At 43.9% G+C, this 17,224-nt stretch overlaps 2 protein-coding genes across 15 annotated transcripts in view; one reads left to right on the top strand and one right to left on the bottom strand.

Moving 5' to 3' along the window:
* The window catches only part of Wdr76 (WD repeat domain 76), a 38,138-nt gene extending 26,075 nt beyond the window's left edge, over positions 1–12,063 (top strand). For all 4 annotated transcript variants that reach the window (NM_030234.2, NM_001290987.1, NM_001290986.1 and 1 more), the window contains 4 exons: positions 1,311–1,525; positions 2,627–2,779; positions 4,310–4,363; positions 9,504–12,063. In NM_030234.2, coding sequence (NP_084510.2) covers positions 1,311–1,525; positions 2,627–2,779; positions 4,310–4,363; positions 9,504–9,765 — 684 coding nt within the window. In that variant the 3' untranslated portion in view covers positions 9,766–12,063. The remainder of the gene's footprint in view (positions 1–1,310; positions 1,526–2,626; positions 2,780–4,309; positions 4,364–9,503) is intronic.
* A 668-nt stretch (positions 12,064–12,731) lies between these two features.
* Frmd5 (FERM domain containing 5) overlaps positions 12,732–17,224 on the bottom strand; it is a 261,559-nt gene continuing 257,066 nt past the window's right edge. For 3 of the 11 annotated variants that reach the window (XM_011239466.2, NM_001360084.1, XM_011239469.3), the window contains one exon: positions 12,732–16,435. In XM_011239466.2, coding sequence (XP_011237768.1) covers positions 15,858–16,435 — 578 coding nt within the window. In that variant the 3' untranslated portion in view covers positions 12,732–15,857. The remainder of the gene's footprint in view (positions 16,436–17,224) is intronic. The other 8 variants (XM_017317740.1, XM_017317734.1, XM_017317742.1 and 5 more) reach the window with 5 other exon arrangements.

Consider the following 17,224-nt stretch of genomic DNA (forward strand, 5'->3'; position numbering starts at 1 on the left):
AAGCTCTTTAAGTTTGCACTGGTTTTTGAGACAGCCTTGCCATGCTGCGTATGTTGGCTTGGACGTGTGGTTTCTCTCAGTCTTTGAAGCCAGGGTGACAGGCTTGTACTTCTGAACCTGTTAGCCATCACCAACATTATTGTAGCAAACAACTTGCCTCAGTGAAATCAGAATTGAGTAAAACAAATATTAATTAAGACAAATTTTTTGGCATTTTTGAGACGGTCTCACTATGTAGTCCAGGTTGTCCAGGAACTCACTATGTAGAACTATACTGTCCTCAAACTCTCAGAGATCCATCTGCTTTTGCCTCCCAAGTGAGGTGTAAGCCACCGTGCCCAGCTTTGAAAATGAAACATTTTGATATAGCTTTATGAACTGTGAAGAATTTTAATCTACACTAGGGATGTAGCTCAGTTGGTGGAGCAGGGACAAGGCCTTGAGTTCCATCCTCAGTGCCACATAGATTGGTATGGTAGCATATGCTTGTGTCTCAGCAGTTCAAGGTTCTCCTCAATTGTGTATCTTGGGTTTGAGGCCAGCCTAGGCTACTGAGGGACCATTTTTCAAAAACAACAACCACAACAACAAAAGAAATTTAATCAGCTTATTCCTCTATCAACAATAGTTAGAATTGAACATCTAGTCATATTCTTAGACTTCACTTGGAAGTAAAGTGTTCCATAACTCCCTCACTTGGGATGTGAGCATTGGTTTTCTTTTTTCTTTTTTTAAAAAAATAAGAAAGAAAAAAGATTTATTTATTATGTGAGCACACTGTCACTCTTCAGATACACCAGGAGAGGGCATCAGACCCCATTACAGATGGTTGTGAGCCACCATGTGGTTGCTGGGAATTGAATTCAGGACCTCTGAAATTCTGAAAGAGCACTATGTGCTCTTAATCACTGAGCCACCTCCCCAGCCGAGCATTGGTTTTTCTCTAAAAGAATGTTTTCTGTAATACCAGCACCTGGGAAGAGAATGTAGGAGGGTCAGGAGTTCAAGGCCAGCCTAAGCTACTTATAGAGGTGTGAGGACATCATTGGGGAGTCGGTCGTTGCTGTCCTACTTTCCAGGTAGTCTTTCTGCTTGTGTTGGTGTGCTGGCAAGCCAGGCTGCCTGCTGGAGCCTCCTCTCCACCCTCTGCCATAGTAGGGGTGCCAAGCCGGGGGTACAGATGTGTGCCTCTCATCATCTTTTTCTGGGGTTCCAGGGATTGAACTCAGATTGTCAGCTTGTGTGTTGAGTACTGATGCATCGAACCACCTTGCTAGTCAGTGTTTTAAGGACTGCTGCCTCTCCCGTAGGTGTACAGGAATGAGGGAAACAGCCCGTCCTCCTTTGACTTCTTGAACGATTCCTCCAGTCTGCTAGTGGGACACTGGGATGGACATTTGTCACTGGTAGATAGACGGACACCTGGAACTTCTTATGAGAAGTTTTTTAATTCATCTTTGGAAAAAATAAGAACTGTTCATGTCCACCCACTATCCAGACAGTATTTTGTCACAGCAGGATTGAGGTATGCTTGTTTTCTTACAGGTTTGTCCGTTTTTGTGTTTTGAGACAGGGTCCCACTTTCTGTCTCAGTCTGCTTTGAAATCTGCTGATTCTCCTGCCTTAGCTTCTCAAGGTTTATAGCTCTGTGACCAGGTCAGGCTTGAGATGTGCTCTGCAGACAATGTTAGGATTTAATCCTTTTCATGTTACAACTATGTGGTTTAGTTTCATAGATCCTTGGCCAGCTTTCTGTGTCTCTGTCTCTGTCTCTCTTTTCTTCTTTCTTTTGTTCGTTCGTTCGTTCGTTCTGGAACTCACTCTGTAGACCAGGCTGGCCTCGAACTCAGAAATCCGCCTGCCTCTGCCTCCCAAGTGCTGGGATTAAAGGCGTGTGCCATCACTGCCCGGCCTCTTTTCTTTCTCTTGAGACAAGATCTCACTATGTAGCCCTGGCTGGCCTGGAAATCAGAAATCCATAAACCTCTACCTTCTGAATGTTGGGATGTAGAGCATGCCACTTGATCCCCATCTGACTTTTGTGCCATACAAGTAAATTTCTTAGTCACACTGATAGAAATGTTTTGAGTGTAATGCTTTTTACAGGAATTCTTTTGGTTTAATAAACAGAAACTGTTGGAGAAACACACATCTCTGCCTTCACACCTGTCCCTTCACGTCTGACCCCTCACATCTGTCTCTTCATACCTGTCCCTTCATGTCTGACACATCTGTCTCTTCACACCTGTCCCTTCACGTCTGACCCCTCACATCTATCTCTTCACACCTGTCCCTTCACGTCTGACCCCTCACATCTGTCTCTTTGGCACTGAATGTGCTTCTGTCTACTTTTATGAGAAGAAAACTTATAATAAACAGAAAAGCTGTGTGTGACCTATAACCTCGCTCTTGTTTCTTTGTATTTATTTATTTATTTATTTATTTATTTATTTATTTATTTATTTATTTATTTATTTTTCTATGCCGTTCACTGCCTGCAAAGTTATAGATTAGAGGGTTTTGTCTTAAATGCTCTTAATGTAGTAGGCTTCTGCATGTCTAACTTGGGCTTAGCTTTGCTTTATAGGCTGGCTACATGGGCTGATAATTTCTCTTCCTGTCCCAGGGACGTTCATGTTTACGATGCCAGGTTCCTGAAGTCCAGGGGAAGCCAGCCTCTGATTTCCTTGACTGAGCACTCGAAAAGCATTGCCTCTGCATATTTCTCCCCCGTTACTGGTAACAGAGTGGTGACTACATGTGCTGACTGTAAGCTCAGGTAAACGAAGAAGACTGAAAGTGTGTCTAGAGGAACCTCAAGTTTAGAGACTGCAGCAATGGTGTCTTAGACTAGAAGTTATGTTTACCCTGTTGCTATGGAATCACTAGTGTTGCAGTATTATAGTCTCTCCCTTCCTCATTACCCCCTCCCCCTTGCACCTCCAGTGTCTTACTGTATTCTAGGTTGGCTTTGAACTTGTGACCCTGTTGCTTTGGCTTCCTGAGCACTGGGATTACAGGTGTTCTGGGTCTACCTTAATAGTGTGTTAAATGGAAGTGGGAGAGCCCCGTTCAGGCATGTGGAAAACAGCAAAAAATGATGCTTTTGCATAAACTAGTAGTAGATGTTGTTTTAGGGTTTTTGCTTTGGTACTTTTCTATAGCAACCTTCCCCAAACCGATTTAAATCAGTTGAACTTAGATACAGAAAATAATGTCAAGTTAAAGAGGCTTTTGTATTCCCAATTTCTCGACAGCCCGGAAAAAAGATGTGAAGACAGTTAATGCAGCTATAAGGGAAGCAATTCTGTTCCCTTCAAGAATACACAATCTTGTTTTAGATTTGCAACTTCTTAAGAGTTGGAATTCTTTCCTTCAACAAGTGCCTACTGAATGTATCCCATGGGTGTGGCTCAGGAGTGGCAAGCAGGTCTTTGGGTGCAGAGTTAGTGTCTAGCAGAGTGTGTGAGCACTCCCAGGAGATGAGTCAGAGTGCTTATCAGACTGCTTCTACTCCCATGGTTTATCCCTTTTTATTCATTTACACTCCGGAGTTTATCTTACTATATAAACCTCTAGTCATTAAGTATTAATCAAACCAGGCAAGCTCTTGTGCCAAGAGATTGATTGCTCTGCGTCAGCTGGGCGAGCATGGAGGGGGATATGATACAGAAGTTGGCTTCTTTCTACCATGTTCCCTACCCAGTAGAGGAGTCTGGGTCCTCCTCTTGCATGCTGCCATCACTACCAGGCTATCACTGAGTCAGAGAAAGATTGCTTTCTGTACATGCATGCAAAGTGTTTGTGCTGTTCCCTCCCACAGCCCTCATGTATGTTGCTTATTTGTGAATCTGAATATAGTTTTTCTGCAAGTACATACTAAGCTGGTGTGGCAGTACCTACCTGTAATTTCAGCTCTTAGGAGGCCATGTAGGAATCGACAGTTCTAGGCATACATAGTGAGATACCTTTTGGGGAGGAGGGTCGCATTGGGCAGAGTTTCTCTGTGTAGTCCTGGAAGTCACTCTGTAGACCAGGCTGGCCTTGAATTCAGAGATCGGAGTGTCCCGTCTCCCAAGTTCTGGGATTTTAAGTGATAGTGTTTAGATATGCTTATGATACAGTCTGAATTTCATAGCAGTCAGTGTACTTATTGTTAAAGATGGCACCTGAGGTTAGAGTCTGATCCCATATAAAGTAACAATTATATTTCCTACTGTGAATCATGGGTATCTTAAACACACACTATTTCAGAAAGATTTGAGAATCTGAGTACCATGACTAATTGTTTTCAACGTTTATTTTGCAGGGTCTTTGACAGCAGCTCCATATCTTCCCAGCTTCCTCTCCTCAGTACCATCAGGTAGGCCTCCGTGCACAGAACGCCCATGGTCCTGGACGCTGTGAGCAGCACAGCACATAGAAGGTGCACGCTAGGCACGTGGCTGTCCAGGGGAGGCTCTAGGCCTGGATTTGTGTTGTGCTGTGAGCTGACTTCCAGTCCTGTCCAGAGGAGCTCTTGCTTGTAGGCCTCAGTGGCCCGACTCTTGTTTGGCACGTGCTCTCTGAGGTTCTGTTCAGTCAACGCTAAGGACTGTATTGCCCTTGAGTTACACTGTGTTTCTACTTCAAGAAGACTGCGACTTCTTGATGGGCCCGTTTATTCTGGGCTTCCGTGGCCTCTGCACCGTTCCGCCCTGTGGTCTGGTTGCCTCTTTCTTCTTGAACCCACTCCTTTATGGGACTTTAGTCCACACGCCACGAGTCTCTCTCCACATTGCTTTATCATTTTTGAAGTTGGTTCCTGCGTGGCGTGGCTTTGTCAGTGTCAGTTTTCAGGACCTGCATTTTAAGCAGGTTTGTTCCCGTTCTTCATAGCTTTTGCCCATTTTTTTTATTTTTCATATATTATGATTTAGTTTATCTGTTTGTTTTTGTTTTTGATTTGAGACAGCGTCTCACTAGCTCTTCAGGAGTTCCCTGTGTAGACCAGGCTGGCCTTGAACTCACTGACATCCTCTGTCTCTGCCTCCTGAATGCTGAGATTAAAGGTGTGTGCCACCATGCCCGGCCCTTATTTAACTTACTAACAAATAAAAATGTGTAGGACGCGTATATAGCATGTTTTGAAATAGAATGGCTAAACTATTCTGTTTAACGTCCATTACCTCTCATTCCTTCCCCTTGGTTTTCTCGAATGAGTTCATTTAAAATCTACTCACTGACTTGGGGAAACACTGGTTTGGCAAGTGTGCTGGCCTGGAACTCCCTCCACTCCTATTGGTGGTTGTCAGGGTAGCTCATGACTGCTGTGACTTCAGCTCCCTGCACACACATGGAAAACTTTTTTTTTTTTTTTTTTGATTTTTTGAGACAGGGTTTCTCTGTGTAGCCCTGGCTGTCCTGGAACTCACTTTGTAGACCAGGCTGGCCTCAGACTCAGAAATCCGCCTGCCTCTGCCTCCCCAGTGCTGATATTAAAGGCGTGCGCCACTACGCCCGGCTCAGCATGGGAAACTTACACTGACATACACACACAGGTAAAAGTAAGTCTTTACAAAGTTTAAATATAAAACCTATTATTAACTCTTGTTCTAGAATAGATGTCCTGAATCTTTCTGCTCTCTGAAAGCTTAGTCTTTCACAAATGTCTCCCCAGCACTCTGGTAGGAACCAGCCTCTGGGAAGGTTCTTAGCCTTTCCTTTATATTCTACAAGGAAGTGAGGTCATGTCTTGCCTGTTTTTCTATGTCCTGCTTATTTCAGGCTCATCTGTGTTGTTACAGATGACAAGATTCCTTAAAGCTAAATAGTTTTCCTGTGTGTGTCTCTGTGTGTGTGTTCTACATTTAGTCTGTTTACCTGTTGATATTTATCTAGCGCCGGTGCCTTGAAAATCTATATGTAGACCAGGCTGGCCTTAAATTCATAGAGATCTGTCTGCATCTGTATCTTGAGTGCTGCGATTAAAGGCATGTGCTAGAATAAAACCACAGATCTGAAGCTCTCTATATAGTGGCTAGATAGCACCTGCCTCAGCTCTAGAATTAACAGGTGTGATTACTTGAAATTAACAACAACAAAAAAAGCCCTAATAGCACAACCTGCAAGAGAGAAAGCTCTGCCAGGCAGGGTTAATGTCTAGAATATAAGAACTAAATAAGCATAAAAACTGTACACAAGAGAATAAAGCAGAAAGCCCACAACAATCCTTCCAGTAATAAGTGGGCTAATAATGGGGAGTTCTCAAAAGGACAAATTTAAGAGGCCATAAAATTGACTCAACAGGGGTTGGGGAGATGGCTCAGAGGTTAAGAGCACTGACTGCTCTTCTAGAGGCCCCGAGTTCAATTCCCAGCAACCACACGGTGGCTCACAACCATCTGTAATGGGATCGGATGCCCTCTTCTGGAGTGTCTGAAGATAGCTACAGTGTACTCATAAATGAAATAAATCTTTTTTAAAAATTGGCTCAACAGTTAAGAGTGTTGCGTAGTCATGAGGATCTGAGTTCAAATCCCAACAAACATGCTTAAAACAGAGCCAGGTAGGTACCCATGTGCCCTTAGCACTGTTGGGTGGAGGCAGGAGGATGGCCTGGGACTCAGTAAGATTACATGTTTATCTTTGGAGAAAACTCTCTAGGTCACTTGTCGTATTTGTTTGTGTCTCTTCATTGCCAGGTGGTTTTAATTTCTATTGCTAACATCCAACTTTCATGAAAACATTGGGCTAACAGGAGTTCAGAGGCTTGTAACCTTGTTGCAAAAACATAATTGTGAAAATCATTTTACTAAAAATGAGTTATTGTTATTTTACACAAATAACTGGCTTTTCCTGATGTTGTTGTTATTTTTTTTTTTAAAGATGTATGTATGTGAGTACAATGTAGCTTTACAGATGGTTGTGAGCCTTCATGTGGTTGTTGGGAATTGAACTTTTAGGACCTCTGCTTGCTTTGGTTGGCCCACTCGCTCCAGTCAGATTCCGCTTGCTCAGTCCCTGCTTGCTCCTGCCCAAATACTTATTTATTATTATACATAAGTACACTGTAGCTGAAGTACACCCGCTGAGCCATCTTGCCAGCCCGAGGTTATTTTAAGTTTGATGAAATTCCTGCATGATTTCTTTACATACTGATTTCTGAGTGCAAATGATCACAAACAAGGCATAGAACATCCCACCGCACCTCCTTTTAAATGAAAACAGGCATAATTGGTTCATTTAAAATCTGAGGGTTTTCTTTTTTTTTTTTTTGGTTTTTCGAGACAGGGTTTCTCTGCATAGCACTGGCTGTCCTAGAGCTCACTGTAGACCAGGCTGGCCTTGAATTCAGAGATCAGCCTTCCTCTGCCTCTTGAGTGCTTGGATTAGAGGCATGTACAGCCAACAACTGGCTACATTTTAGTTTTTATTATTGTGTGTGTACAGACAGGTTGGTGCACAACATGCCACGTGTGTGTAGGTTAGAACGATGTTCAGGAGTGGGTTTTCCGCTGTTGCGGGGCCTGGGGACTGAGGTCCGATGGTCAGGCTGGAGCATCTGAAGCCATGAAGTGTCAGGTTCTTGTTATTTTCTTCAGTATTATTTTTGGCTACTTAGGGTCTTTTGAATTTTGGTATGAGTCTTAAGATTTTTGATTCTATTTCTGCAAATAAAAGATAACATTGTGATTGCATTGAATTTGTCGATTCCCTTGGGTAGTGTGAATACTTTAGTATTAAGTTTTAAGCCATAAACACAGGATGTCTGTCCCTTTATATCACTGCTTTGTTTTCTGTGTGTGCAGTGTGTGCTACTGTGTTTGTGTGTTTGATGCTGACTATTTTCCTCTTTGGTTGGTTGGTTGATTGGCAGGGTCTGGATATTACTCCCCATCCTATCCATCCGTCTGTCTGTCCTTCCGTCCATCCATCCATCCATCCATCCATTTATCTTAGAGGCAGGCTGGCTTGGAACTTGCTATGTAGATAAGAGCTCCGCCTTCCCCTGGTTTCAGTGCTGAGGTCCCACATGCAGCTCCCATCTTAATTTTGACAGGGCTTCTCATTGACTTGGAGCATGCTGTTCTGGCTAGAGTGGTGGGCCAGCAAGACCCTGGAGTCATTCCTGTTTCCCCCTCCCAGGGCTGGGGTTACAGGCAGTCGCTGGTATTTTATGTGGTTGCTCAGCCCCCATTTCTTTTAACAGTGTTTTGTGTCTTTTTGTATACAAGTTTTTCATGTCCGAGGTTAGGATTGTTTCTGAGGCATCTACGTTTTAAAATCATCTATCCCCCTGTCTCAATGTAGCCCAGGCTGGATCAACTCAGCTTCCCTGATGCTGGGAGCATAGGTGCCTACCACCATGCCTGGTTGGTGGGGCCTCTTTTTTTAATTCTGTTTTTGGATGTGTTAACTATGAGTGTTGTAGCAACTGCTTTTAAAAATAGTTATATGTATATTACTTATATATATGTTTATGTTTGTTGATATTTATATCCTACATTTAAAAACTGTGTATGATACATAAGCACTCTACCAAGTGAGCTACACCCCCAGGTTGAAGATACTTGTGTCTGTGTTCATTAAGAAAGCTGAGTGTGGAGGTGCAACCCAGGTAGTTTCCGCATTGGGAGGTTGAGGAGGGAAGATTGCTACAGTTGGAGTGAGACTGAGCTACATGCCAATTTCCAGGCTACAGAGTGAAATCCTGTCTCAAACAGAAAAAGAAAAACTAATTTTATGGAAACTTATTCTTAAATCTCTCTCTCTCTCTTCCTCTCTTCCCTTAGTGTATATGTGTTTGAGTCCTCTTAACTAGTTATCAATGAATTAATATATTTTAATTCTTTAGGGTCAGTCTTGGCAAGTTGTGTTCCTAGGAGTTTGTCCTCTTCTTCTAGGTTATTCAGTTTGTTGGTTATGTAATTGTTCTTAGATTCTCTGTGTGTGCATAGAGCAGTGACTAGGAAAGGTACTGTTTTAGGGATGGTGATGCGGCTCAGTTGGTAGAGCACTTGCCTGGTAAGCAGGAGCCGCTGGCTTTGATTTGGTTTGATTCCCAGTGTGGTATATGCCTATAATATCGTTACCTGGGAGGTGGAGGCAGGGGGATCAGAAGTTTGAGGTCATTTTGCTACTTAGTGAGTTCAAGGTCAGCTTGGACTACATAAGACCCTGGTATCCAAAAAAAAAAAAAAAAAAAAGGGTGGGGTGGGGAATCTGTTTACAAGAATCTTATTTATATGTATGAGTCTTTTGCCTGTGTGTGTACCATGAGTGTGCCTGATGCCTGCTGAGGTCAGAAGAGGGCATTGGGTCCCATGGAGCTGGAGTTAGGGACGGTTGTGAGCCATCATATGGGTCCTGGGAACCAAACCAGTAAGTGTTTTTGGCTACTGAGACATCTCTCCAGGCCCAGAAAAAAGGGTACCATTGTCATAGGCTGAGAGTCACTGCCCTCTAACACATAAAAGTAAACACACTGTTTTTTTGTTTGTTTGTTTGTTTTTCCCTACTAGGCACAACACTGTCACTGGGAGGTGGCTAACGAGGTTCCAGGCTGTGTGGGACCCTAAACAAGAAGATTGCTTCATAGTTGGTAGCATGGACCACCCACGACGGGTGGAAGTCTTCCACGAGTCGGGAAAGAATGTGCATTCTCTTTGGGGAGAATGTCTTGTATCTGTGTGTTCCCTCAGTGCTGTGCATCCTACGCGATATATCCTGGCTGGAGGTAATTCCAGTGGCAAGTTACATGTTTTTATGCATCAAGAAACCTGAGTCATTGGATAGGTTCAACAAATTGTTCAACTTGTTCTGCAGCTAGGGAACCTAGAGACTCAGCTTAGTGCATCTGTTTGGTCACGTGTTATATTTAGTAAATATAACACTGCTTTCTCAGTGAGACCTCCACACAGAATGTAATATTAGCAAGGGAGGAACTTGAAGGCCATTTCTAGAGGATGAGGGAGAGACCTGGAGCAGAAACGGGTGTTTTCATGTACTTTTTGATTGTTTTGAGTTAGGATCTTGTGTAGCACAGGCTAGCCTCAGATTCTGTAGCCAAGGATGACCTAGAACTGAGCCTCCTGCCCCGACCTCCTGAGTGCTAATGTCTCAGGCACGTTCCAGTACACTTGGCATCTTTCAACACTTTTAATTAGGCTGTATTTTGCAAAATTCTAACAAATTATAAAGCTTTCAGTGGTCATTATTAATCTTTTGTGACAGAATGAAACTATTTTGATGCAATAGTAATCTATAGATCTGTGACTTATTTAGCTTGGGGTGAATAATTATTTCTCAACACTGGACTAGGTCCTGAAAGACCATCTAAGACTAATTATGAAACATTATTGAATCCCAGAGACTGTCACATGCTAGACAAGTATTCTACAATTGACTCATACCCCACCTTTGAAACTTAAATGTTTGTTTTGCGTCATTCTTGAGACTGGATCTTGCTATGTAGCCCAGGTTAGCTTTGAACTTAGTCCTTCTGCCTCACTTTTCCAAGTGCTGGGAATATAGGTGTGTACTACCATGCCCAGCCAGAACTTAGTTTTATAAGCTAAGAACTTTTTTGGGGATCCTTGTATCTCAGCTCAGTTTTACTTGAAATCTCATGATATTCACTGGAGAACAGTTGGCTTCTTTGACTCTGGTCTGCTTGGAGCTCGCTCTGTCCCCTGCCTCTGGGCAGCTCCTGAAATGGGCCAGGACAGCACTGTTTGACCTTGCGCCATTATCTTGTTTTCTAGTGACTAGCTGTACAGACTGGGCTCCAGATGAGGGGTTTGTAGTTTTTCACATGAAAATTTTGGAGTTTTGATTTATTTAAAAACACAGAAATATAAGACTTTTTGTTTTAATCCCACAATATAGGGCTGCTTCATATTGTCCGCGGCAGGTGACTGTGATTTGCCCCATGCTGTAGCAGGGGTGTGGTTGTGCCAGCTGCAGACAGTTTCTGCAAATGCGTGACATTTGGAATTCTGGGAACTTTTCAGAGGTTATATAAATGCTAGAGCCCCCAGTAGACGGGGTGGGGTGGTTGTTGGTTGTTCAGGGGGATTGGCTGTGATTTGTTAGTAGTTGTGCTCAAAGAAGCAGCAAAAGGAAAGAAATTAGATTCAGGGATCTCCCTTCCCCCTATTTCTTTCCCTTCTATCTCTATCCTCCTCTCTCTGTTATCTAGTGTTGGGGAGAGTGGGGGGCGGGGGGGGGGGCTGGGCGGCGTGGATAAAGGGTGGCAAGAAAAAATCCACAAAGTAGTAAAGACCAGCTACAGCCCTAAGGTGGAATTTAAAATAAAAATTGAGTCCCAGTGTTGGGTACCACTTCTATCCAGTCTAATTCTTTTTCCTTTTGTTTCTTCTTTGATCATGACTATTAACAAACAGTAACCAACCAAACCCCCCCACCCCCAGCAGCCAATAACCGCTAACAATCCTTCTTGGGGCCCCCACATTTGCATACCCTCTGAAAAGTTCCCAGAGTTCCAAATGACATGCAATTGAAGAAATTATCTATAGCTGGCAAAACCACGGCTCTGCTAGAGCACAATGCAAATCATAGTCAGCTGCTGTGGACATATCCCACACCTGGGATTAGAACAACATTCTTATAGTTCTGTGGGTTTTTTTTTTTTTTTTTTTTAAGAAACCAAAATTCTAGAATTCTTATTCTACCCTAGCACTTGAGAAGTAGAAGCAGGAGAATCAGGAGTTCAAGGCCAACCTCAGGTAATAGTAAATTCAAGGCCAATGTGGCTCACCTTCCCTTCTCCCCAGATTAATAGAGCACACAAAGTAAAATTATGGTAGTTTTATTTTTTAGAGTACTTTAAAATAAAACTTATCTTCATATGCATATATGTATATACGATATATGTTTATATATATTCTGCTGGATCATATCTGCCTGGTGTCACAGTGTATTCAACATTTTTCCATTGTTATTTGCCAAAATTACTACTGAAGGATTTATAAATAAATAGCTTAAGCAGTATGTTTGGATTGTAAAAAGGAATACTTAATTATATGTCAGAGAAATAAAGTGATGTGGATTTTCCTTAAATAATGTCTTTGAGTAATCTTTATAATTAAAAATCTAGAGGCTCAGCCGTGAAGAGCGCTAGTTACTTTTTCAAATGATCCAAATTGTATCCCCAGCATGGTGGCTCAGAACCCAGTGCAACTCCAGTTCTCAGGGATGCAGTGCCGCCTTCTGATCTCTGCAGGTATTGCATACACATGGTATGCAAGCAGAACACTCATAACACATAAGATTAACACAAAGGTTAAAAAAAAAAATCTAAGAATTTAGTGTGGTGTCACAGGACTTTATTCCTATCACTTGGGCAGTCTGGTCTACTTAGTGAATTCTAGGCCAGCCAATGAGACCTCATCTAAAAACAAAAAGTGTGTGTCAGAGGCTTAGCTTTAATAATCATGATATTTGTAAGGAAATGGTAGTTCTGTTTCATAGCTGATAGTTTATTTTATTTTTATTCTATGTATGTCCACTGCATGTGTGTGTTGCCCAGGAAGTCAGAGGGTGTCCTATCCTCTGGAGCTAAGTCCTAGCCAGTTGCAAGCCACCATGTGGGTGCTGGGATCTGAATCTGGGTCCTTTCCAAGTACTGAGCCATCCTTCTCGCTGTGTACTGTTAACTTGATAAAGTGAAACCAGTTACAAGGGTTTTTTTTATTTTGTTTTTGTTTTTTTAAAAAAGACCCATTCTCTTACGGTATTTAAATATTTATTGGATTTAAAAATAATCTTCATGGCACCAATGATTTTATGCTAACTACATACTACATATGTAGAAAAGAGTACATTGCTTTGAAGGAAAACGTAACTTAGATTTGGCACACGAAAGGTTAACAGGTGTATACTTTTAAGTGAAACTAAGAAATTCACATTTGTAGGTAGTTTATCCTCTACTGCTTAAAGATGCAGTCCACTATTCAGTAAGTATTTCCTCTGATCAATAATGCTAGGCAGATCTGCTTTTCTACAGTGAGATCAATAATTCTGAGAGGAAAGAAGAGACACAGAATACGGCAAAACCAGACGAAAACAGAAACTTTTGTAATGATGGGGAAATGATGAAAAACACTAGTCACCAGTAAAGGGGGTTTGTTACTGAACTATTGAAAACTATTTGGAAACCGAATCGAAGGGAGCCTTTTCTGTCCTTATTTTCTGGGCTAAGCCTTGAGGGAGAAAATGACCTGAAGATTCTGGGTCAGATGTTGGAAATGGCACGGATCGCAGCACTGTTAGGACTCTAGACACAAGAAACACACCAGGCAATGGCAGGCTGCCTCTCTCGAGGCTATGAAAGGTCAGAGGCGAGACTACCACTCACTGCATAGACACTGTGTTCTACAGACTGAGGTAGGAGCACCACTCTAGAAGGCAATCTGCTATGTTGCATAAGAATAGAAATCCCAGTTCACACAGCCCTGTTTCCCAGTAGCCTTTGCTGTCAGTCCTGTGCTGAGTACACACCTTGGTTATGCAGTTGACAAGCAGCAGTGGCTCATTGCTTTTAAGTAACCTCTGGTCTTTACTAGGATCCCCTCAGTTTGTCTTGTCATGTGGTATATGTTTTAGATCTCACACAAATTGTTGCTGGTACGGAAATGATCAGATAGGCCTGGACCCGTTCATAGTGTCACCGCTGTTCACAGTGGCAGTACTTCTTGATCTTGGTATCAGATGACACACATCACTGCTGGTTGGTTGTTGGAGCACCCTGCCCATTGGGAAATGGTTCTGGGTAGCTTACACAAAACAGCAATGGAAGCTGGCCCTGTGTAGACCAGGGTTTGCATCGTACTGCTGGGGACCAGTCTCTCAGCATATTGCAGATTTAGGTTTGTTTTTAGGGAGTGGGAAGCCGGTGGTCTGAGACACCTCATGTATCCCAGACTGGGATTAACTCACTGACTGAGGATTGCCTTGAACTTCTGATCTTCCCGTCTCCCTGCTGAATGCTGGGACCACGGGTATATGCTACCACACCTGGTTTTGTGTATTGTTTGAAGTCAAATCCAGGGCCTTATACATGTTAGAAAAATACTTTACCCTCTGAGCTACACATCCTCAGCCCTATGTTTTTATAAAATTTTCTCAGAGCAAGCCATGTTCTTCTATGCATGCATTATCAGAGGCGTGCTAGGGTGGCAGAGCATGGTCCACAAAATCAAAATTTTATTAAAAGAGGTTTGTTGACCTCTGGTCTAGATAAGGATGTCATCTTTCTTTAAAATTATGTAAATGCCCTCCCAGCATCTTCAAAACCCCATTTGTTTGTTTTTGGGTGTTGTTGTTGCTTTTAATGGCTGTCATATTCTGAATGTGGACATGGTTCTACCCCAGGCAACAAATAAGGGAAGCTCAAATATTCTACCGCCCAATCTGTTGGGGCTGCTCCGCTCCACTGTTTTCTGGTCCCAGGAGTGTGCCCTTTGACTGTCCTTTACGTGAGTCCTTGGGCCTCAGATGACTTGCGGTCTCCCTGAGATGAAAACATGCTCTTGTGTGTTATTGGTGGTAAGAAGTGTAGAGGCTTAGGGACTGCAGCTCGTGCGTGTGTGTGTGTGTGTGTGTGTGTGTGTGTGTGTGTGTACACGTATGCTGCTGTGAGGGACGACACTAAGTGCTCTTAGACCTTGTTTCCAGGAGCAGGGGTTGACCCTAAGGGTGGCATTCCTATAGTAAGTGCTGGTCTCTGCCATGGTCAAATTCTGTCACCTGTAGGCATTGCTTAGAGGTCCTGCTTAGTGCTTCCTGGTCCCTTCCAAGGCCGCTGCTCCTTCTCGATGCCTTCCTCAGATCTGTCTCTCTCTTGCATCTTTTGATTCATAAAGTGAAAACAAAATAGGAATAGATAGGAAAATAACATTTTGCTGTTAAAATAGAGCTTGAAATAGTCTTTTTTGGGGGGAGGGGCATACTGTAACAAGACAAGCACAGCTCCCTGCGGCTCTGCAGGCTCTCGTGTGACTCAGCACAGGTCTCTGGTAACTGTGCTGTGGGACATCTCTGACCGCACACTCTGGCACCACTTTGACACCCCAGAAGCACTAAAAGTCTTGAGGTTCTTCAGAAAGAAAAGCAAAACATTAAATACAACTCAGGTGTTCACTAGGCTCTAGTCTAAGGGGACAGACTTACCCCACCCCTTCCACTGCTGCTGCTGTAGCTGTGGTCCCTTCAGATGCACTCTCTGCTCAGATTTGAAAAAACAAAAACAAACAAAAGGGAAAGAAAATCCAACTCAGACTATCGTAAGAAGCAACTTTCTATTTAATCATTCTACGCCGTTTACTTTGTGAAACCTTCCTGTCTGGCGAGGAAGCCATTCCTGCCTGCCCACAGCCCCGGCCTGCCCTGCTGGGTCTCCCGGAACCCACTGGCACCAGTGAGAAAATTGCAGGGTACAGAGGACAACAGTCTGAGTCTTCAGCTAGTGTCCCATCTACTGGGTGACACTACTGCAATCATCAGTCTAGTAAAATAAGTGACTTTTATTTGGATACTTTCAAAATAATACACATCTATGAAAAACTAAAAGTTCAAACCCCCAAATTATTCTGCATATTGAAGGATGAGAAACATTTGAGTTGCTGAGCCTTTCTCGGAAGAGCCTCTGAAGAAACTGAATGTTCCCGGTTTACAGAGCATTAGCCTATATCCCTTTCTTCTGCTGGGAAAGAACCCTGCTAGGCTCAGTGGACTTTGAGTCATGAGAGGACTTGGTGTGTGTGCCGATGGTTCCGCGATGGGTCCCATTGCTGGGAATGGGTAGCCGGGTTCCTTGGTCCACCCGGCTAGTTATTGGGAGGAGTCATGCCTTCTCAGGTGTCAATGAGCAGGCTCACCACTGAGCGGATTTTGCAGGCAAACCATCGCCTGAGGGGACAAAAGTATTGATAGTGGAATTGTTCAAACTCGGGGGTCTGGCGGATATCTCGGAAAAAAGCAACGTCAAGGTCAGACTCAGTAAGGATGATCAGGAGGAGGAGCAAAACAAAGAGGAGTCCCATGGTCACAAGGAGCAAACGGAGAACACTTAAAACAAACTTATTCACCTGTTCTTGCTCTGACCCGCCGTGCCCCTGACACAGGGCCCTCAGCTCTCCTCCCAGGGCCTCCGCCTCTGTCGCAGTCGGGGTGCTGGCCTCCGACTCCTTCTCCTCCTCAATGCTGCACGTGGCCCCGTTGATCTGCCGGGAGAGCAGCATCAGCTCCAGGCTGTGCTCGGCTACAGGGGTGGGCAGCACACTGTCTGCGGGGCTGTAGGCCTCATCCGCTATCACAGCGACACGTTCATTGCTGTCTGCCCGGCTGCTTCTCACGTGAGGCAGGAAGGTGTCCCCATGGGAAGAGGACCGCACTGGGGTGGAATGGGCACTGTCTCGTAGCGACTCAAGGCCTGGAAAGGCGAAAAGCACAGGAATTAGCTTTCCGGGTCACAACATTCTTTCCTATCCAGTGGCGTCAGCTCAGGTCCTTAGGTGGCTGCTTATGCTCCACGGTACAGCAGCAGTAGCTGTGGACTCCATATGCAGACATCAAGAACAGGGCAAAAGAAGTACCCAGTGGACATTTTAAAAAAATGTTTAAAGTTTTCATTTGTGTCTTTCAACAACTCCATAAAGTGGAGGGGGTGAATAGTTAGAAGTCATGTGGCTCAAGGCAGAACTGCGGATGGAATCCAAGCCTGTGACTCACAGTGGGGGTCTATGGGATGCAGGGCACATAAGTAAGTCTGCAGCCTGCACCTGCCTTGGGACTCAGGCACCCAAGGAACTTGGGATTAAGAGCCGTTGCCCCAGAACTCTGGATGCTTTGGCTTCTCTGTATTTCCTGATGCGGCCGCTGGCACGCATGACAGAAATACTTTCTGCGTCACTGATGAAACAGAACTCTTTAAGCCCTGTCTGTGGCCTGATCCTGGCACATGACACCCTCTAAAAGGCCTGTCCCCTCACATGGACATCTATGACAGCCAGATCTCCCAAGTATGACCAGCTTTGGTGCCAGCAGCCACTTCAGTACAAAATATCTTGGCTTGTGATTAATCCCTAAGCTGGCTGAGGAAGGAGAGTGAGGCTGACATCAGGACATCGAGTCAGAAGCTATGGCACCTACTAAGCTGTCCGTGAGCTCAGCAGACAGGAGGATGGGCAGACAGGCATTTCTAGTAGAATGCCTGACCACC

Source organism: Mus musculus, chromosome 2, assembly GCF_000001635.26.
Source record: "Mus musculus strain C57BL/6J chromosome 2, GRCm38.p6 C57BL/6J".
Classification (NCBI taxonomy): Eukaryota; Metazoa; Chordata; class Mammalia; order Rodentia; family Muridae; genus Mus; species Mus musculus.